Source organism: Scatophagus argus, chromosome 18, assembly GCF_020382885.2.
Source record: "Scatophagus argus isolate fScaArg1 chromosome 18, fScaArg1.pri, whole genome shotgun sequence".
NCBI classification, from domain to species: Eukaryota; Metazoa; Chordata; class Actinopteri; family Scatophagidae; genus Scatophagus; species Scatophagus argus.
Window position 1 is genome coordinate 14,118,531 of NC_058510.1, and position 22,310 is coordinate 14,140,840.

A 22,310-nucleotide genomic window follows, 5' to 3' on the forward strand; every position below is an offset into this window, starting at 1 on the left:
AAAATATTCACCTGCATAGCTACCTTATTTTCAGAATTTGTCCGTATTTTTATATGGTTTGCCATCAAAGCAAAAAATTCATAATCATCATGTTGAGTACAATGGAAGAGAATCAAGTTCAATTTAATGGATTTACATATGTTTGATGGGACAGTTCAGATTAATAAACCATTAGCAACCATAGAAAAAAACGATTAATAAATAAATAACTTTTTAAATACTACAGAGTGCATGAATCAACTTGTGAGTTTATGCCTTTAAATCCCCTCACTGAAAATTTTAAGGTTTTACTGAATAATCAATCAGGGCAGAGTAATAAATTTTGGGTTGCAGGGAGAGCACGTGACCATGAGGTTTATTATCTTTCACCGTAGTATAAACTTAAGAGTGAGCATAAAGCCCATCACTCAGCACTGTGTGTGCTAAACTGTCAGCACGGAGCCTCCAAACCTGCGAGCTGTTAGCACAGGCCCCATCACTGAACATGGTGGAGCATCCATAAAACTGTTACGTTGGCATGTCTCATCCAGTGAGCACAAACCTTCAGTTTCTCTGTGTCACGTAACACAGTACATGTTTAAGCATCCTTTTCTTCCAGCTTTGAGGATTTCTCATATACTTACTGCGCTGCTGCACAAGTAATATCCATAGAAGTGAAAAATAATATGTTTATATCCTTAATTTAAACAAAATAGCACCGCAAGTAATGATTATTTTCGTTATTAATTTCTCTACTGATTAGTTTCTCAATTAATCAACTAAAAAATGTAAGAAAATAGTGAAATATTTCCCACAATGCAAGGAGCTTTGTTCAAATTGATTTGTCCAGATTTGTCGGCTCACAGCAAGAGGGTTCCAGGTTTGAATCCCGGTCTGGGCCCTTCTATGTGGAGTTTGCATGTTCTCCCTGTGCCTGCGTGGGTTTTCTCCGGGTACTCCGGCTTCCTCCCACAATACCAAAAACATGCACATTAGGTTAATTGGCTACTCTACATTGCCTCTAGGTGTGAGTGTGAGAGTGTGTGGTTGCTTGTCTTTGTGTGTTGGCCCTGCGATTGACTGTCGACCAGTCCAGGGTGTACCCCGCCTTTCGCTCGTAGTCGGGGCTGGGATAGGCTCCAGCCCCCCGCAACACCGACGGATAAGCGGTACAGAAAATGGATGGATGGATTGTTCCACAATTAGCCCAAAACCCAAAGTTATTCTGTTTGCTCTCATATATAATGAACATAAACATCCAATCTTCACATTTGACATGCTGAAACCAGCTACTGTTTAGCTGTATTTTAGTACAGAGGATGACCAGATCTGGAGTCTACTCCTACGGTGAATGCAAATGTCACAATGTGACGTGTACACTGATCAGCCACATTAAAACCACTGATCACCATCCTGGATTTGCTGTTGTTAAACAGGAACGGAGGGTTTGTGACGGTGAAGGCTGAGAGTTGCAACCAGCCACGTTCAGCACAATAAGCTGAAAGGAAAGCCCTGACTGAAGCTTCTTAATTAGCTTGAAAACGTGACTTAAATGATTAACTGATTATCAAAATAGTTTCCGGTTAATTTTTTGTCAGCAGACTAATCCATCATAAAGAGCGCTATGCTAACATTCAGACTCAGGGAGAGTATTAACTGTAGATAAAAATATGGATTTTTCTTTTTTTTAACTGGAACAAACTAATTGGCTTCCATTGAGCTCACAGTAATAACTGAAGAAGACTCACTCAGGTTTATCATCTCTCCTTATAGTAAAGAAAAACACTGAAGGGACATGTCCTCCCCATCCCCCGTGGAAATTATGCCCTCTCTAACCATGACTATCACACTGATTTCCAAGTGTTCAATGAGTGGAGTCCCCCTTTAACTGTAAAACAAACACATATGCCCTTTGAGGATTTGTGTTTTGTTGTCTCCGTGAACACAAATCACAAATCAAGCCATACACTGATACGTCAGACCTGTGCTGAAGTGATACGGAGCAAAACATCATGATGGGATTAACCACCGAAGCTTCATCACTACTTCACTGGTTCTTATTTGCAGACGCCTGCGCTGATGAACCACCCACTCTGCGTCTGTGTGTTTACATTATCACCCATATTGCTGCAAGGGTGGCCTGGCTGCTTACACTCAGCACTCCTCAACTCATACTGAAACCCTCTGGGCTGCAGGGACGCTGCTCTATGTCTGACCTCTGACCTCCCTGCAGCCTTTTCCCCATAGTCAGTAGCAGATCATAACACGGTTAAGGCATCATGCGTCGTGGGTACATACAGTAGCAGCAGTGTGAGTGTAAGGATATGAGTGGACCAGGATCTTGATGGCAATTCTGCGAATGGGGTGGAAAGGGCTGAAGATGTAGAGAGCTGAAGTGGCACTGAAACGGAAGATGGCCTTCCCTTTATTCAGGACTATGAAGGTCTGCAATAAAGACAGAGAGAGAGAGAGAAATGCATTTATTATTCAAATAAACCTGACTGACGATTTTTGTGTTTTGTTCTCAGCTACTAATTTTGTCCATCCTCTTTGGGGTGAACACATTTACACTGACAAAGACAGTCTTTTTTTTGGGGGGGGGGGGGGGTCTGAAAGCATGAGGGACAAATTAATGAGGACACAAGCTCTGGGTGAAAATGACATCAACATCTTGCTTCTGTCTAACCTCCTCAGTGTGAAAGTGCTATGTGGAGAAGCTCATTAAATCCAGCAGGAACTTACTAGCTTCGATCCAACATACACTATATGCAAAAGTTTTCAGACAGGGGCTATTTTTCGGGGTTGGGCTCGGCCCCTTACTTCCAGTGAAGGGAAATCTTAATGTTTCAGCATACCAAGACATTTTGGACAATGCTATGCTTCCAACTTTGTGGCAACAGTTTGTTGAAGGCCCTTTTCTATTCCAGCATGATTGTTTCCCAGTACACAAAGCAAAGCTCTATAAAGACATGGTTGGATGAGTTTGGTGTGGAGAAACTTGACTGGCCCTTACAGAGTCCTGACCTCAACCCCATCAAACACCTTTGGGATGAACTTTTTTGTCTGACATCAGTGCCAGAAGAGTGGAAGCTGTCAGTCATTCACATCCCAGATTGCCCTCAGCCCTTAGCAACGGAAGCCACTTAGCTCAAACCCGATTGAGGTGTACTTCACACTTTAAGCCTCTTAACTGGGTCCAATTGAAACTCCTGGAGAGTTTTGTTATTGGACTGTCTTATAATGGGACTCATACACAGAAAGTTTGTGTGCAGGATTTACATGGAAAACTAACCAAAGTCAGATTAAACAGAATTTAACAACACAGGATTGACAACAAGCTGAAACAGAAAAGAGTGCAGGGAAAAAAAGACAAAGAAAAGAGAGAGTGACAGGTCACATATGCTGGGTGTAAACAAGAGAGTTTAAAAAGGAGAAAAAAGGAGAACAGGCCTGACAGAGATAAAATGAAAAGAGAGGACACACACACACACACACACACACACACTCACCTCCCCTCCGGTCTTCAGTGAAATAGGCTAACAAAGAGTCAATTTATCTTCCAGGGATTCTCCAGTTCTCCAACAGAATACATGGGGTATTTCCAAAATCCTTCCACAAATCTCTCTCTCTCTCTCTGGGTCACCTACCCTCTTGTCTTTGAAGTAGTATGGGTCGATGTCTTCCAGAGGAACGCCCACCAGATGAGACGGGATGTCTGCGAAGATTCGCGGCAGCTGTTTTCCTGCCTCCAGGTCGGGCCTGGGCCGGGGGAGCTCCACGTCGCCCAGGTCCTGACACACACAGAAATAAAACATCACCATCTCTGAAACACATCTCACATCTGCCTGCAAAGTCTGACTCACATCTCTTCATTTTATTGTGGTTTTAACCTCCAGTATCTTATCTTCTTGTTCCTGTTCCTTTTAATAATTCTTTTATGTCATATTGTGTTTGACAGGCTACATTTTTCAACCCTTTGTGTATTTATTCCTCACAGCTCCCAATTTATGTGTGTGTGTACCTCCTGGTATTGTTTGTTGAGTCGGGCCTGCTCCTGGGCAATGCGCTGCTCGATGGCCGCCAGGGAGTCCGGCGTGAAGCGCTGAAAGCTCTCTGGTCCCATTGGAAACACACAGCCAGCCATCTTCTCATCCTGATCCTGCTGCTGACTGGCCCAGTATACCAGCTGCAGACAGACAGAGAAAAGATCAATATATAACTAATAATCAATTAATTACGTAGCATGTAAACAGCCTGTCATAAATATATTTTAGACAATAATGTTCATCTTTGTGTCAACAGTTAATCTGTAATTAGATCAGTACACTGCAGATGATACTAGCAGAGAGGACACACAATAGCGCCGACAATAGTGTCTTATTAACACTTGGAGACAGGAAGATTGAGTATAGACTTACACTGAGAAAGACAGACAGGGAGAGAGATTGGCTATAGAATTACACATGGAGAGACTACAGTACGAAGAGAGCAAGACTGACAAAGTCTGAGTGTGTAACAGGTCTGTAACAGGTGTGTGTGTGTGTGTGTGTGTGTGTGTGTGTGTGTGTGTGTGTGTGTATTCAGGCCATCTGCCTTGGATCCTAATTGAATGATTAGACAGGCCTCGTTTTTCAACCCTTCATGCATTTATTCTTCACAGCTCCCAAATCTGATTTCTGAAGACAGGTGTGTGTGTGTGTTTGTGTGTTTGTGTGTGTGTGTGTGTGTGTGTGTGTGTATGTGCCCACATCAAAGGAAAATCTAGCTCTGTTTTCCATTCTTATCAAAAGCTGTCATCCACTCATCTCTCTCTCTCAAACAAACACACACACACATGCACACACACACACGTATGTCAAGTACAGTAGCTCCTGATGAGCTGTTTGGTCCTGGTTTCCATTCTGCTCTGACACTCGGTCACGTACACACTTGTTAGTACCTTTAAATCTGTCTAGACCCCCAGTGTCATAATGCATTCCTGCAGATGTAAGATATGAAGAAGTCCCTTGTTTTACAGGACACAAAAGCAAAAAAAAAAAAACAAACCAAAACAAAAAACAATAATTACACACAGACGTACAAAACTACACACAAAAAGAGCCCACAATCCATGACTAATAAGACTCACAATGCACATGTCCAGATAATCTTCCACTTATTACTGACATCTGATAAAGTGAGCTGCATTATTTCTGCCATGCCACCATCACAACTAAATACTTAAGTTACAGAAATCCTGGTTTTATCAGGAAAAGGAAATAATTCAAAAATCACACTCAAGGATTCAACTATATTGTAGGTACAAGCCTGGAATGTTGGGAACCAACCACCTGATCCAGCCCCAAACCCTTACTATCAAAGTTACATCTCAACCCTTATACCAACTAAACCAAGTCTTACCCACCAAACACACCTTCTGAAAAGTGAAGATTTTTGAAAAAGCCCTCACACTCAAGGTCTAAACCTCTAATTAGTCCCCACAAAGATATAATTACATATTTGTCATGTATTTAGTCTAATCTTAGCTCAAACACTTAATTTGAACCTGTTGTAAACATCCTTTGAGTAAAAACTACCAAACGCACATGTTTTATGAATGATTCATAACACCAAATTGATTGAACTGATTATAATTAAGATGTAGAAAAAACATCAGGTCATGTTGTTGGTTAGCTTTACCTCCATATTTCCTTCTCTATCTCCTCTGTGACTACCATTCCACCTTGTCGTCTTTCTTACTGCCCCCCCCATCTATTCCCGATCCTCTCCTTCCCTACCACCTCCTTTCCCTCTTCACTTTCTTCCCTGCTTTGTCTTTCCTTCTCTAACTCCTCCTCTCCGTGTTTTTATCTTCTCACGTCCATCCTTTTCATTCCTTTTCACACCCTGAAGTTAGACGCTCAGTGGCAGAGTGATGACATGACTTTGCTATAGTTAGTATCAAAAACACCGTGAAAATTCACTGAACCACCCATGTAGTACAGGTACTCGACACTGAACAGACTAAATAACAACTGTTTCTGTGTTTGCTGACCCTGGAAGTAGAAGATCACTCTGAATGAAGCTGCAGCTGAGAATCAGCTTCAGGCTGAACGACAAACATCAAATTACTGAAGATTTTGTGTTCTCTCTCTGAAGCTTCTGATGATTTCACTGATTTTAATGATGCTTCTTTTTGTCTTTCTGTTGTTACTTCTCCGTGTTATGGCCTCAAACTGCAACCAGACCTTTAGGTTTTTAATAGAGACTGACCTCAGCTGACTTTAATTTGTGTTGTGCTGTACATGCAGATTACAACATGCTTACAGTATCCTGCATAACAATAACTAATTATGGCTGGACCTCACCTGTGCTCATCTGAAGCAATCAATATACAAATTTTACATCTGCAAAATGTCAGACAGACTGACATTTTATGGTAGTTTTTGTTTCTTTCACATCGCCCCATTTAACTTTTATCATAGCTTTTAACAACTAGCTTCCATCTTTGTTAAGATTTTTACTGGAGTTGATTGCTTAAGGGTAAACTTTCATTCGTAACCTAAAATGAAACTGTTGGTTGGATGCAACCGGTGGTCATCCCGGGTTGTCAGATACTAAAGCTTCGGTAATGCCCCTCGTGTCTCATCCAGACATGCAAAATATTCTTTAGAATCTGTGCCCAATGGGCAAAACACATGCTTAACAGGAAATCACACTTTATTGTCAAGTTTAAGCAGAAAAACTACTTGGTTAACTTTAGGAACCAATCAGTGATGATTGGATCCACATGGGAAACAAACTCTGGTCTGCTGGGTGAAGGTCATGTGTGTCTCCCTGCACCCAACCCTAACCTCCACCCTTCTTGGCACTTTCTCGTTCACACATTGTGACACTGATTGCCTGATACTGATGCAGATGTGTTTGCATTGGAGGTTCATCAAAGCCCAGTGTGTCTCATCCTGATGCATAAGGGTACCTTCTATGTCGGGATGAGACGCAGAGGGACATGCTAAAACTGCAGTACTTTGACGACCTGGGAATGAGACTCTAGGATGAGGTATGACAGAGTGATTTTAACTCCATACACGAAGAGTGAAGAGTAGATGTTATGAAACAGAGAAATAGAAAGAAAAAGAGACTACATTTCTGGGTCAAACAAAAAACATAGAGGACCCAGCAACCAAACAAGAATTGCCCTCAGGAAAGACACACACACACATATACATACAAATATACATGCAAATATACATGTAGAAAGTCAAAGACAGAGTGAAGCACATGCTGTAGATTTGACAGCAATATGAGAATGTGTGTATGTGTGTATTTAAACCTGCAGCCATAAAACACATCATACCAATTTCTTACATACATATATTTCATGTAGTCAGGCTCAGGCTTCCACCATCCTGGAAATAACATGTTCCGTATTATATATGCACCTTAATTAAAAAATGTTCTGTTAACGCACATAGTTCACACATATACACATACATCTTGTTTTACCTTATCTGACACATACACAGAGCTGACACTCTTGAAATCTGCACATCTGCATTTTCATTGAAGTCTTATTTCATCTGTAAACTGCAGAAGATTTTAGTCATGAGATTAAGTCCCTGAATGTATCTTAAATTACTAAGGTTGAGCTGAATCTAAAGACACAGATTAAACATCCCACCAACACAAACTGCTGTCAGTTTCATGTCTCTGCAAGTTCATTTTCAATGAACAGTCTGGTTTAGCTGTCTGATTGATCGTGTGTGTGTGTGTGGATAGAGACCCCCGGATTAAATAAAGAACATTAGATCGTTATGAAGTCAACAGCAGCACAAAAGTGCAGACACAGCAATGACATGAGTGTATCAGCAGAGTGATACATAGTGCGTACTGTATTACGCATTAATATTTTTCTTCACAGGTCTACATATGAAGTTGAGCAGCCTGGAACAATATTAGCACAACACACAGACATAAGGGTTGCATGCACGCATGTCTGCGATTGGCCAATGCAGATGACGTCACACTGTGTTGTAGCAAAAGTTGAATGAGGTTCAACTTTTTTATCTGACAGCACTGCATCAGCCAGAACACGGCCTTAGCAATAACTTCTGCATATCACTGAAAGAAGGTAACAGCACACTGCCCTGTCAACGACATTAAGCTTCTTTACATTTATAAACATGTGGGCATGTTAAATCATACTAGCAATGCTAAAACAGAAAACATATCCAAACATAAAATAAAGTAGTCCATGTTTCACACTGATGTGCAGTTCAGTCTGGACCAGGTTCCAAATTTGAGGAGCCATCGTTTATAACAGAATATCCCTTTAATGAGCAGCAGTATATTCCTTATTTTCATATTTTCAGGTATTCATTAGTCCTGTTTTTACTGCGTGTGTGTGTGTGTGTGTGTTCATAGCCATGTACTTGGTGTAGACGCATGCATATTCTGCCCTCCTTTATTTCCATACCATTACAGCTATTCATCACTTACAGTATGTGCCTCTCTCTCCCTTCTGCTGGGTGTGTGTGTGTGTGTGTGTGTCTGTGTGTGTGTGCGTGTGTATGAACAGAATGGCCACACGCTTGGCTTGCTCTTTTCTCCTCCAAGCATTTCTCCCAACCTCTGCCAAGCTACAAACTCTCTCTCTCCCTGCTGCATTATGATGTTACAACATTATGTCTGAAGCACATTTATGAAATAAGGTGAAAAGCCTAAAACATTCTGATCTTTTTACCAAAGTACATTGTGGAAAAAATGGGGTTTATTATGTTGAGTAAAATGATAAATATGTATTATATGTATGTGAGTGAGATATTATTGTGTATTGTCTCAGGTTTCATGAGTCAGTGAGAGAATAGTTCATGTGGTTCATTTTGTTTAGGAGACTGCACACCCACTGCTAAGGTTAAAATACAGAAGATCATTAATGACAGATTTAACAGTTCTGATCAAGCTAAAAGAGCCAGGAAAATTTTGATAGTGTAATTTATTTTTTAAGAAATCAAAAAGAATTGTGTTTTTTATATTTAATCGAGCATGAATCAACATCATGCTAAGGTCTGCCTTACATCAGGGGACTTCCCAATTAAGTTATGTAAAAGGTACAAAATAATAAGCACCATCTCTATTTGAAATGCCCAGAATGGTCAAAACCTTTCAGTCAGTTTCTAATTTTAAACAAAACAAAACTAGTACTAATGATCTCAGACTGAATGTGAAGCAAACTGTAGAGGTGGTGAAACTGAATATAAAGAAAATACAAAGGTGCAAACATATACAATACAAATTCAAAATGTTTGAGGTTGAGTCAGTTTGAAATTTGCACCAGTTGTGCTAAACATAAAATGCAATGAAACTACAAATCCTGATTTGTAGCCCATTTGATTGTTCCTTTAGGCAGGAAACATATGCACTAAAATGTAAATGATTAAATAAATGAACCAAAACCAAAGTTGAAGTAAAGAACAGCACTCCACACTCACATCTGCTCCATGTTCAAAAAGTAAACAGGTCATAAAGACTTCTCACATATATTCATGCATTAAGATAAGAATAACCAATCAATAACCAATAATTGCCAACCAATTCTTTCTTCCTTCGTCCTTGTGAACAGTTTTTGACTGCTGTTCAGAAAACAGCATGGAGAGGTAGAACATTTACAGCAACCGGCAACACCTTTAATATATATACTGGCATGTGGATATAGTTAAAAAACACACCTATTGTGTGAACCTTTTACTTATGACTTAAAATAAAGTTTTAGGGGCTTAAAAGTTAATATTGGGCAACTACATGAAAGGTCTGTGTGTAAATTAGGCCCCGCACATTAAATCTGAATGGATGTAAATTGTAATTTCTAAGGATATGGTCTAAAATATTACTTATGCACAACACTGTCCAACCTTGACTTAATGAGGATGAACGTGAACTCTTTTTGTGCTCCCTACAGCTTTTCACCAAAAGTCTTCCATATAAAAACAGATGAGGATGAGGGGGAAGAGCTCTGAGCAGGTGTGGCATCGCTGAGGACCAATCCCATCAACTCTTTTGCTTCGCTTTTAAAGTAGAGTGTCCTGTCACAGCATGGTGATGGAGAGCAAAAACTCCCACAGAAATACCTCTCCTAAGAGGACACTGCTGTCCAGAAGCGGCAGCAGTGAATATGCAGCGCCTTCAATTCAATTAGCCTGAGAGGAGAAAACACATTTTGTCACCATGCTGCTGCCACTGTTAACGGTGCAGAGCCGCTGCCCAGTGCAGGAAATGATTCACTGATATCAGGCAGAGAGCCAAGCTGAGCTGGCAGAGGACCACAGGGACCGTTTGGCTTCAGGATGGGGGGTGGGGTGGGGAATAAATTGGGGGGGGGTTGACCCTGACATGCAGCCGCCTTTGTGCATCATGTTGAAGCTCCATGTTGGACTGCAAACCTTCACACCTCCACAGTCACATAAAATCCCACCTATGTGAAGCTTGTAATGATTGACTTTTTACATCAGGTAGGTGTTGATTCTGCTCTGCAGTGATGTTTGAGACTGGAGTTGGTGATGTTGTTGTATTGGGTGATGCCATGAGGTAACACAGGATAGAAAAAGAAGAGATGTACCTTGATGATGTGTTGACAGTGTACTGCCTGGCACAAAACACACAGCCTGCAGCTATGGTGTTTGTCACTACATGTACTACTATTCTTCTTGCAACACTTAAAACCGATCTAACGAATATCAATAACTGTACCTATGTTAGATACACCCATATCTTATTAAGCACACCCTTTTTTATTCACCATAACCGCAGCACGGCTGTTGGGATGATCAGCCCAACTCTCAACAACTACTGTATGGATTGTCATGCAATGTTGCTTGACATTCATTGTTCCAAGAGGATTAACCCTACTGACCCTGCTGACCCCCTGTTCCTGTAGCACCACCAGCAGCTTATAATTTTAATTTATCCAACACTTTGACCATATGATTGTATACCTACAAAACTAGTGACAGCCTCAGCTCAAATGAGATAAAAAGCAAACCAGAAAGCAAATAGAAAGTAAAAAATAAAGTGTAACAGAAACAAGAGACAAACAAATAAATATGCTGTTTGGTTTTAAGCAAATCAAGTACAGCTCATACTCTTATCCAAATATAGAATCTGAGATCCAAGCTAAAAATAACTAAGAATAAGAAAAAACTATTCAAACCTATGCAAAACCTTCCATCTTTCTCTACAGTCTCATTTCCACTAAGTCCCTTCTACCAATTCCACAAGTTCAAAAAGCAGCAGAGGGAGTCATTTCCTGTGTGAAATCTCATGCCTCTCTACACACTGTGAGCCTTGCAAAAACCTTGGCTGCTCTTGCCATAACTGGTCTTCTCAAAGACGCCCCTCCAACGCTTCCAAGAGGTGCAAAAGTCTATTAAATCATTTGACATTATTATCAAATGTTTGCCCAATGATACCAAAATACTGTCTACACCAGCTTTGAAGAACATTAAAAGAAATTGTGTCATATTAAGAACCTTGAAAGTAACACTGAATTATTTTGGCCAGATGTTCATGTCATTGCGTAAACTTGCTGTATTTCAGACTCTTAGAAAGAGTAAATGATTTTACTTGTCACTGGAGCTAAATTGTATCTGACAAGACAGACCAAATGTTCTGTTTAGTCTTTTAAGCCAACTACAAATGCTTGAATGTCTTAAGTCTATTTAGTCCATAAATGGATTATTATATAAACTGTTTTTAAAGGGAGTGATAAAGTGCCATTTGTGATCTTGTAGCTTTGTAACAAAGCTTGGTCTCTCTTCTATTCTTCCTTTTAGACAGTTTGGCCCTAAATTGGCTTCCTGCATCCCAGCCCGTCAGAGGGAGTTGGATCAGTCTGCTGCTGAAGGTGCTTTTCTGTTTCTCTGCGGGGTTGACTGATTGTCCCTGACTGCCAGTAGTTGGTTCATTGTGCTTTGTTGTTGCTCAGGCTGCAGACAGTCCAGGTCCACTCCTCAAACTGAGCCAACCTGACTCATTAGCTCAGAGAGTCCTCTGGCATCGCCTGCTTTGACGCCACTGACTTCACCTTAAAGTCCTCTGCAGGCCAGCGCGGAGCTCTCGCCATGTTAACATCAAGTCCATCCTGCTATTTATTACCTGCTGCTGTCTGTATGGTCCTCTGCAGTATTCATGCATGGTGATATTTAACCTTTTGTCTAAGTGCCGAGAACAATTAACCAACTTTAACCGTGTTTCAGTCTTTTTAGTCCAATTTCATGGTAGAAAAAGGCACAGTATAATTTAAAACAACACTAAAATCTTGATTTTTTTTTTTTTAAGTGAGATTTAATAGACACTGCCATCCAACAATGTAGCATGAAGCAGAAAAACATAATAATGCACAAAGAAAAACAAACCATTTGACAATAATGTGTTGTGGTTAAACTGCCTTATTTGGTGCTTGTAGCCATATTAACTAGAAAAAATCCTACTGTTGCTTCTATTTGCATCCATAACTAAATCTCTTAAAAATGCTGTTGTATTATTCACTATGTTTATATAAACTTACCAAATGACAAAAAAGTCAGTACTGGAAGATTCAGTCAAACCTGGACTGTGCTCGGGGTTTTTATGCCCAGTTTTGCTTCTACAGTACGTCTTCATGGTATGGTTGAGGTCAGGGTAAATTAACACATGGTTAAGATTTGGGAAATATCAACATTATGGTTCATAAAATAAGGCGAACTGCTGTGACTGCATGTCTGTGACAGGATGTTTACTCTGGTCTCCTGTGTAAAAGTCAGATGTGCGACATGCCCATCCACCATACCAGCTTCTACAGTCTCAGCTTTCATCTCGCTGCATAAAGGACTCAGCACGTCCTGCACTCACACTAAATGTTGCCACTAAACATAAATTATGAGTTTGGAGAGATTTGCTCGGACTTCTGAGCTGGCTGTTCCCAAGTGTCTTCAAATCAATCAGGATCTAAATCGTAAGGATTAAACTTTAGAAAGTTAAAAAATACTTTAAATGTGTACTAAAAACATCTTGATTTTCCAGTGTGGTGTTAACATACGAGAAGAGGTTGGGATGTACACATGCGCCCAAAGACACAAATCATATGATATCATAATTTCCATATTAGCTATCTCCATTGTCTCAGTAAGTGTCCCCTCTCAGTGTGTTGGCTGTAGATATTAACACACACACCCACACACACCACGCAGAGGACTGGTATCAGTTCATATTCTGGTCAAGGTCGTATTGAAGATAAAGTGTTTTATAGGCCTCGTCAAATCCCCATCAGACGCTAAAGGCAGAGGCTCAACCCCCCAAACCAACTATCAACCTTTAAAACAACATTTCAAAATTAAATTCAATTAAAATGCATTTTAATGTAACATTTTTTCTACTTGGACAAAATGAGTTGACAATAACAAGATAACAACTCAACACCTCTGATGCCAAAACTGTTGTGGAAGAGTTTCAAAAAACACTGAAATTAATTATCCAACAGGTTCATTTTCACACAAATTAAGGTGCAAATATTAAATTCCAAAATGTTTCTGTTTTCAATGTTTCGCCCTGGTTTTTATTCCTTCTTTTCCTTCCTGCCCATCTTTCCTTTCTGTTTTGTTCCTTCTGTCCTTGCTGGTCTTTGTTATTTCTTCTTTCCTTCCCTCCATCCCTGATTCTTTTGCTGTTTCTTCCTCCTTTCTCTTCTTGTTTCCTTCTTTAGTCGATTTTGGTTTTTCATCCTCTCCTCCCTTCTTTCTTTCTTTTATTTTTCTTGTCTTCCTTCCTTCCATGTCCCAGCCTGTCTTTCTCACAGTGTACGGACTCCTTGAACCTCTTTAACGTCATTTAACCACATTAGTCATTGCGTGTCTTGTTTATTTGGTTTTTATCATTACATTTTATCACTGTATTTTTTATCACCTCAGCTCCAGGTTTGTTGTGTTAGTGACTACATTAAACTGAAAATAAAGGACACGTGCGTCAGTAGCTGAGACTGTCCAGGACTGCCAGCTGTCAAGATGACGTTAAAATACATTTTAAATAGAAGTTAAAGCATTTCCTTATAGGCAGAAAACAAAATTTTAAGATCAATACTTACAGATTCTGATTTGAAAACCTTGGTAGCACTTTACCAAACTGAATCTGTTGCATTTTGTTAGAGTGTCCCAAAACAGCCCATATGATCCTCACATTAAGGATTCATGGGATCTTTTTTCCCACAAATACAAAAGGTTTCTTGTAAGAAAATGTCATTTAGCACTACTGTTCCAACAAGCAAATCTTGACTTTTTTCCCATGATGTCTTATACAATATTTACACTTTTCACTAACATGATAAAAATGTCAAAGTTTTTGCCACTAGGCTAAAAAACTGTAGGGCTACAAACCAAAAATGCTTATAAAACATGAAGGCCAACATATTAGTGATGAAGAGAGAGAGACGGAGCTCAGAACAGCCAGTGAAGGGAGAGAGAAGTTACTTACAGATATTTGTCACATTTCACACATTTCCTTTTTCTTAAAGCCATTTTCAAAATGTCTCAGTGACAATGAACACATCGGGTACATTGTGTCAAACCTGTGTCATTATTTAGTCCAAAAAAATTGATATCAAACTCTATTTCAGAATTTTCTATCAACAAATTCCATCTATTCCACCATTTTTGTTTTTTTGTTTTTTGTTTTTTTGGTGTTTTTGTTTTTTATTTTTTATTTTTTTTTTGCTTATTTGAATCATCACTCACACAGATGTTGAGTGATGCAAAATGACTGGAGAAAAACATTATGATATTAATTTCTACACAACTCTATGAGTGTTGTTTATGATTGACAGCCTTGTAAATAACTTTATGGAGCCGAATTCAAGAGAAGTGAATTGATAAACAGAGGACAACAGGGTGAAATAAGAGATACAGACACAGAAATAGAAAGCTATGTGTCCTTGTATGTGTCTGTATCTGTGCAAGCATGTATCAGTGTGTGTGTGTCTGTGAGCGTGTGTGTGTGTTTAATTTTGTATTTGTAAATATCCTAATGTGGAAAGGAGGTTTTAACTACAGCTCATGTCAAATCATATTAAAACTGTAATACTTTGTTTTCTGGTATATTAGTACACTGCGGTCTTTTATCATTTATTGTAGTCATGTTTGGTCAATGCTTGTGTACCAGGGGCTGACACATACACAGTGGTGGAAGAAGTCTTCAGAACTGTTACTGAAGTAAAAATACCACATTGTAGAAATACTCTGCATGTAAAAGTCCCTGCTTTCAAAAACATTTACCTTGTAAAAAGTATCAGCATCAATACGTAATTAAAGTATTACAGTAATTACTCATTATGCAGTACACAGCAATTTTAATTAAATGTATAATATCTTTAATGTTGCAGCTTCTAAAGATGGAGCTTATGTTTCACTTTACATACTAATTTGCAAACTTCAAATTAATTAATTTCTCATTAAATTTATATCTTTATCCATAATAATGAGTCACAATATATTATATTAGTTATCATATTTTTGCATTAATCATCTGAATCTGAAAAGTAACTACTGAGTAACTATAGTAAATATTTATGCAGTATTTCCCCCTCAGCTAACTTAGCTGCTGACTGTACTTTTTGCTGTAGGCATCTTTGGCTGCAGCTAAGGTACGAATAGCTCAGTTAGCTGAGGAGTTGGTGGCCCTACAGCTGACTGAAGTCTGCCTAGACCATAACCTCGGATCACAGGGGGGAGTCACGGCCGGCAAAGTGTCTCAACTCAGCCAGACTCTGCAGCCTTACGCTGAACACAGCTGGACATCAGACTAGGACTGGACACAGCCTCCGAGAGAAAGTAAAGAGATAAAGAGTTTGCTTTGTTTACCAATTGGACTAAAACCCAAAGGGAGCTTGCAAAACTTTCTCTGAAACACAATATATAAATGCATTTGACACAACATCAACACTGTTGTTTCCTCACATAATGTTACTTCAGTTTTTGAACGTTTTAAACTAAAATTCTGGCCATATCTTACGAGTTGTACCTTTAACTCTCTGCTGGCTCATTGAAAAAAAATATTACTTTGTTTGTCTTTACAAATCACTGCTTAATCTTTTTTTTTCTTCATGTCGTTCTGAATTAAACCTGAATTAAACAATGTCTGCCTGTTACTTGATTAAAGAAAAAGTCATCTGGTGGCAAAGCTGCTGCTCTGAAATTACACGTAACAAATTATCACATCTTATATCAACATGAATAGCGGTCACTGCACATACTTTTACATTTGTTACAGACATCACATTCTTTGTCTTTCTCCCCTTGTTTCCTGTCTGTCTCTGCACCATACCCACAAAATATTCATGAATACATGAGTGAAGAAGCCTAGAAGAAACCAGGAGCTTAATTTGACTGAGGCTTTTGTTGTTACTGTCGTAGTTACAAATGAGATATGAGTCCATTTCAGTGTCCTCAGGTCAGGTAGGCTGGCAGCAGAGTGTACAACTGCATCATTGATTAATTACATAGCATCAAATAAAGATGATTTTGGACCTGCTTTACATTTCATGAATACATGCTCCCTCATATACTAACAAAACATCGCTTATGCAGAAGGTGACAACACAGTACATATTTTCCTGCACACAGCTCCTTTCTAACAACAGCTTTCTTGCCCATTATAAACTTTTTTTTTAATCGAAAAATAAATGTAAATAGGCTACAAGAGTTAGACAGTTGATTCTTGGGCCTTTGCTGCCTTTGGAAACTGTAAACTGAAAACACAACTGATTAAAGGCCTTAGTCTGAATCAGTGGGGAACTAACAGCAGGTAAAAATGTTTGCCATGTCCCTGTTTTCCTGTCATAGTTTATAGTGTTTCCATAGCAACAGATGGACTCCAGGTGTTGTACCAGCAGAACCCTGAGCAGTAGTGACTCCTACACACCGGCTAACGATGCAAGATCATATGGACATCGCATTATCGCCAGCCTGAAAGAACGTTTCTGCTGACATGACAGGCTGATGGTGCTTTGGTGACACACATGCAACGTTTTCCTATTTTTCCATTGTCGGTTTGTACATTTTGAAAAGCACCGAATTTTAGGTCTGCATCTGCTAATGGCTCATCTCAATAAGAGTAAGCATAATGGTATGTTGATTCCACTACAGAAGAGACTCAATGTTCTGTCCAAGTAGTTGGAAAAAAATCTGTGCATATCTCAGCATCAGTAGTTGGACAAAATTAGTTGGAAAATAGCAGCAAATCAGATACTGGCAAAAGTCCAATATTGTGCATCCCTATTACAGAACGGGAGATTAAGACTTTTCTGTTTGCCTTTTATTACATTAACAGATTTACTGTCAACTTTAAAACTGTCTCACAATGAAAACGAACACATCAGATATGTCAAACCTGTGTCATTATTGCAGCAAACTGAACTCAGGGGAAATGAACTGATAAACAGAAGTGTTTATCAAATATTACCAAATGTTATGTAACCAAGACAAGAGGGAGAGCAAAACCAGGAGGATCTCTGGAACTCCACTGAAACTGAAACTGAAATTAATTTTTCATCATTTTTAGATTCATATAATGAGCCAGAAGACATGCTTGATTTAAACTAATAATAACAGCTTCTCTCACGCTCATAAATGAGATTTCATCCCACAGTGATGATGCTGGTCACCCACTCCTGCTCACACACACATATACACACTGGTTCCCAGGGGAAATCAGAAATCAGGAGGATGCGGACAGAGAAGACTCGGACACCTGTGGCTCACTGCTCTCCGCCAATTGCAAGGCTGGAAAAGATTCAGGAAACATCCAGCAGATCAGGATGAGTGGATGTGTGTTTGGATAAATGGTTTGATAAATGTTTCAGACTGGAGGGGATAGAGAGGGGGATGGAGAGGGAAACAAAGACAAGAAGTGAGAAAAAAGAACAGATGAAAAGGAAGAGGAGATGAGAACAGAAGGGAATAATGAAATGTAGAGAGAAAAGAGAACGAAACAAGAATACAGTAGAACAGGAGTTTAAAAAAAACAAAAACAAACAGAAGACCAGAAGAGAGCAGGTAAGAGATGAGCTATGAAAAACAACAAAATCATAGATGGAAATCATAAGAAAACAGGACACAGTAGAAAAATGAGGAGAAAGGCTCACTGTTGCAAAAATATAAAAAAGAAGCAAAAAGAAGAGCAGAACAAGAAAAGAGAAGAGGGAAAAACTAAGAGGAAAAGTAACAAAAAAAGCCATTAGAGGATGAAATAAAAAATGGCAAGATGAAGTGAGAAGGAGAAAAAAAGAAACAATAGAAAGAAAAATGGAGAGGAGAGACCAGAAGAGAAAAAACAGAGAGGGGGACTCGAAGAGACTGAAGAGGTGGTCTTGAATTAACCAACAGCTTCTCTGTCATCAACTGCTGATTTTGGAGAACGATTCTCCAAAAGGGACACACACACACACACACACACACACACACACATTCGCACACAAAGCCAGACGGCATTGTGGGTAATTAGCACCATCATGTCCAAAAGCAGCAGAGAGAGAGGAGATGGAGAGAGTCGATGAAAATGGAAATCTGCATGATGAGTTTTTTCTGTTTGACTGCAAGTCTGCTCCAATCCACTTCAGACTGTGTGTGTGTGTGTGTGTGTGTGTGTGTGTGTGTGTGTGTGTGTGTGTCTGTGTGTGTGCTGAAACTACTACATTGATTATTCCAGTTCTATATTGCTGCACACAAGTTGCATGAACATTTTTGTTGAGAATGATTTTATTACTGTTTCTTCACGGGTGGTGTATCATATTCTAAATGTATGTGTGTGTGTGCTTGCATGTGCATGTGCATGTGTGTGCGTGTGCGTGTGTGTGTGTGGTGCAGAGGAATCAACTCATGCCAGAAGGAATGACCCTGACACGGAAAAAGGGGGGATAAACAAAAGCTTGGCAACTAAGTCCGCCTGGCAACTCCACATGCTGCAGCTGTTTGTTTGTTCACACATTCATACTGTAGGTCGTCAAGGTGTGTGTGTTTGTGTGTGCGATGGTGGGGGGAAGTAACCACAAACGTGCCAACCACACCAACCTGGCAACCCACTACACCCTTTCTGTGTTTTTGCCTTCAGAGTGACAGGGATGCCCCCGTTTCTTCACATTTCATGTTTGTGCAAACAATGGCCTTTGATTTTATACAGGAAATGCTGATGTTATCTACATCCAGGGGCATAAGACTTGAACGGGGGTACCTGACAGTCAAAAAGGATTGTGGAGCATGAAGTCTTGGTTTTTCATGACGGAAGCAGAGGGTGAGCGTCTACCCATGACATGGAGTGGCTTTTTGTTAAATCCCAGAGTTGTCAGCTCATCTTATAAGGTCTCTTCCCCCAATGTTTAATGTCTTTTAATGTAGGAAAAAAAATGACCCATGCCAGTGCAATGTGGTCTAAAGATTCTACTGATCACCTGAAGAGGCCCTTAAGCTGTGCAGACTGTTAAGTTTTTATTCATTTTGGATGTAAACTCACACTTGCACGTTTTAATAGGCTTTTCTGTGCAAACAAAACATACAATACCTACTTCAATATCCACGCTGGTGGTCGAAGTTGTGAAGAAAAAAAAATTCTCAAGCCAAAAGATTGAAATGTTATTTTAACCTTTTGTCCATCTTTTCAATTTTCATCAGTCATTTTTCAACAGTCAGTTTGAAGTTCAGTTTGTACTGCAGAGAAGTTTGTTGCCTCTACAGGTGTCAGGTGAACAGGAAGTGATCAGTGGAGGGTGAACAGTCTTTCCTTCCTCTGCATGGAGTCACCTTACAGCTGAGGTTACACCCTGACATCATGGTCACCTCCCAAAACAGGGCCAAGGAGGGCGACCCTACCGTGGGAAGCTGATATTTACCGTGGACTCTGCAAGCTTCGGTGAGCTATGCTCACACACACACTGACACACATTCTCACATTCATTATTCATCCGCTTACTCTCTTATTCACTCACTTGCTTTTTCCCTTCGGTCAGCGTTAGGTTTTGTCCTTCAAACATTCACTGACCTGAACGTTAAGGAGCAGTTCACACCCAAATAAAACAATAAAAACAGGCTGTGTTCCTTCATCAGCACCAAGGAGGTCTGCGGTCAGGGCCACAGTCTCCTGGTAATGTTCATTATGTGGAAAAGTACATTAACAGTAAAATAAAAGTAAAAGTAGCTCCACTGATTTCTTAAAATAATCAAATAAAATGTCCGGAAACCAAATGTTAATGAGATGAAGTGCACCAGACTTACTGCTAAAAACAGATCAAAAGTAAAAGTACTCAACTGTGAAAAATGACCTGTACCAGAATGTTCAATAATTGATGTGTTGACCTGGAAATAGTATTTGTTGTAGACTTTAAACTTTAATTTTATGAAGTGCATGGATAACATGCAGTGGGACAATCCACCTCAGAAAATACAGAGAGCAGATGTCATTTCCTGTATTCTGGTGCTTTTTAACAGGTGGTTTGATACTAACTGGCTGTACTAGTATGCAAAAAGTGATGGGTACATTTAGTGATTTCACTGAGAGTGGTTGGCCCCAGTTCACATATTTGAAGATATTAAAAAGTACAGAAATGATTTGATTACTAACTCAGAGCTATCTTTAATAATATCCACTCACTGTTTATCATCTTTTCTACAACTGCACTATATAGACAAAAGTATTGGGACACTGGACCATTACACCAACAGGAACTCTAATGACATTGCATTCTAAATACATAGACAAGTTTGCAGCTGTAACAGCTTCCACTCTTCTGGTTAGGCTTTCCACAACGTGTTTGAGTGTTTCTGTGGGAATTTTTGTCCATTCAGGCAGTAGAGTATTTGTGAAGTCAGACACTGACGTTGGACAAAAAGGCCTGATTCAGAATCTCTGTTCCAGTTCATCCCAAAGGTGTTGGATGGGGTTGAGGTCAGGACTCTGTGTGGGCCAGTCAAGTTCTTCCACACCAAACTCATCCAACCATGTCTTTAAGGAGCTTTGCTTTGTGCACTGGGCCACAGTCATGCTGGCATAGAAAAGGGCCTTCAACAAACTGTTGCCACAAAGTTGAAAGCATAGCATTGACCAAAATGTCTTGGTATGCTGGAGTATTAAGATTTCCCTTCAGTGGAAGTAAGGGGTCGAGTCCAACCCGGGAAAACAGCCACAAACCACACTTTAATTCAATAACAAAAAGGTGTGTCTGACCAAAAAGGTGTGTTTGTCTATACAGCGTATCTAGAACCTGCATGTCAAAACAACATTATTGTGTTAGCTGTCACTATATTTTCATGTATGATTCCAATAATATCCAGTGAGAAACCTACTGCCTTTATTTTGAGACTATTTTTTCACTGAGATACAGAGGACTGACAGAGTTTTGTTGTCTTTCATGGGCTTGTGACTGCTGTATGTCTTAGTGTGTAAGTTTACTGAGAGAAACAAATAGTTCATGTGATCACAGTGACCTTCAACGGCCAAACTCCAACTAGTTCATCCTTCAGACAAAGTGGACCTTTGTGCCAAATTTGAATAAATTTGTTCAACGTGTTCCTGAGAAATTACATTCACAAGAATAGAAGACACGGACAGACCATCTGAAAACACTCACTTTAATGTGATGGACTGTCGAAAAATGTTTAAGCAAGAGACACAAAAATCTTTCATTTTTCACTGTCTGCTCCCCTGAGCCTGTGCCGTGTGTACGAGATGCACACAAACTAGGTGATACTCCACCTTCCACACCAGCAGCTCAGGCTATTTCTCCATCAGAGAAGTGGTGCTTCATGTCGCTAGCACCAAATTATGATGCCAGCGCGGCGAGACCCCTACCCTGCTGATTCACTCCGTCAAACATCTTGACCTCCTTCATCTGCTCATCCCTGAATTACGTCATATTTCTCCACTTTAATCATATTTTCTCTTCTTCTCTGTCCTCACTCCTTCTCCTCCTTCTTCTACTTTCCTCTTAATTTCTTCCTTTATTTTCTCTTTCATCAATCTCCTCTGTTTTTCTTTTCTTTTTTGTTACATTTCCTCCTTATTTCCATCGCTCCTCTCTCTCTCCTCCCTCCTACTTAATTTTCCCTCCTCTCCTTACTTGCATCCTGAACTTCTTCTTCTGCATTATCCTCTTCTCCTCTTTTTTTAACTGTTCTCCTCCTCTCTCACCTCCTCCTCCTCTTGTCCTCCTTCTTCTCCTTTTTAGCTAGGCTTTCTCTTCTTCTCCTTTCTCCTCCTTCCACCTCTCTTTTACTTCCTCCACTCCGTCCCCCAATCAGCCTCAGACTCCTCCTTTGCTATCTGTTCTTTGCCCCTTCTTCTTC

At 39.8% G+C, this 22,310-nt stretch overlaps 1 protein-coding gene across 1 annotated transcript in view; it reads right to left on the bottom strand.

The window, feature by feature from the left end:
* The window catches only part of LOC124049359 (sodium channel protein type 4 subunit alpha-like), a 174,567-nt gene that overhangs the window by 129,750 nt on the left and 22,507 nt on the right, over nucleotides 1-22,310 (bottom strand). Inside the window, exons 2-4 of the mRNA XM_046370892.1 lie at nucleotides 4,001-4,165; nucleotides 3,627-3,770; nucleotides 2,306-2,424 (exon numbers count right to left, since the gene is read on the bottom strand). Coding sequence (XP_046226848.1) covers nucleotides 2,306-2,424; nucleotides 3,627-3,770; nucleotides 4,001-4,123 — 386 coding nt within the window. The 5' untranslated portion in view covers nucleotides 4,124-4,165. The remainder of the gene's footprint in view (nucleotides 1-2,305; nucleotides 2,425-3,626; nucleotides 3,771-4,000; nucleotides 4,166-22,310) is intronic.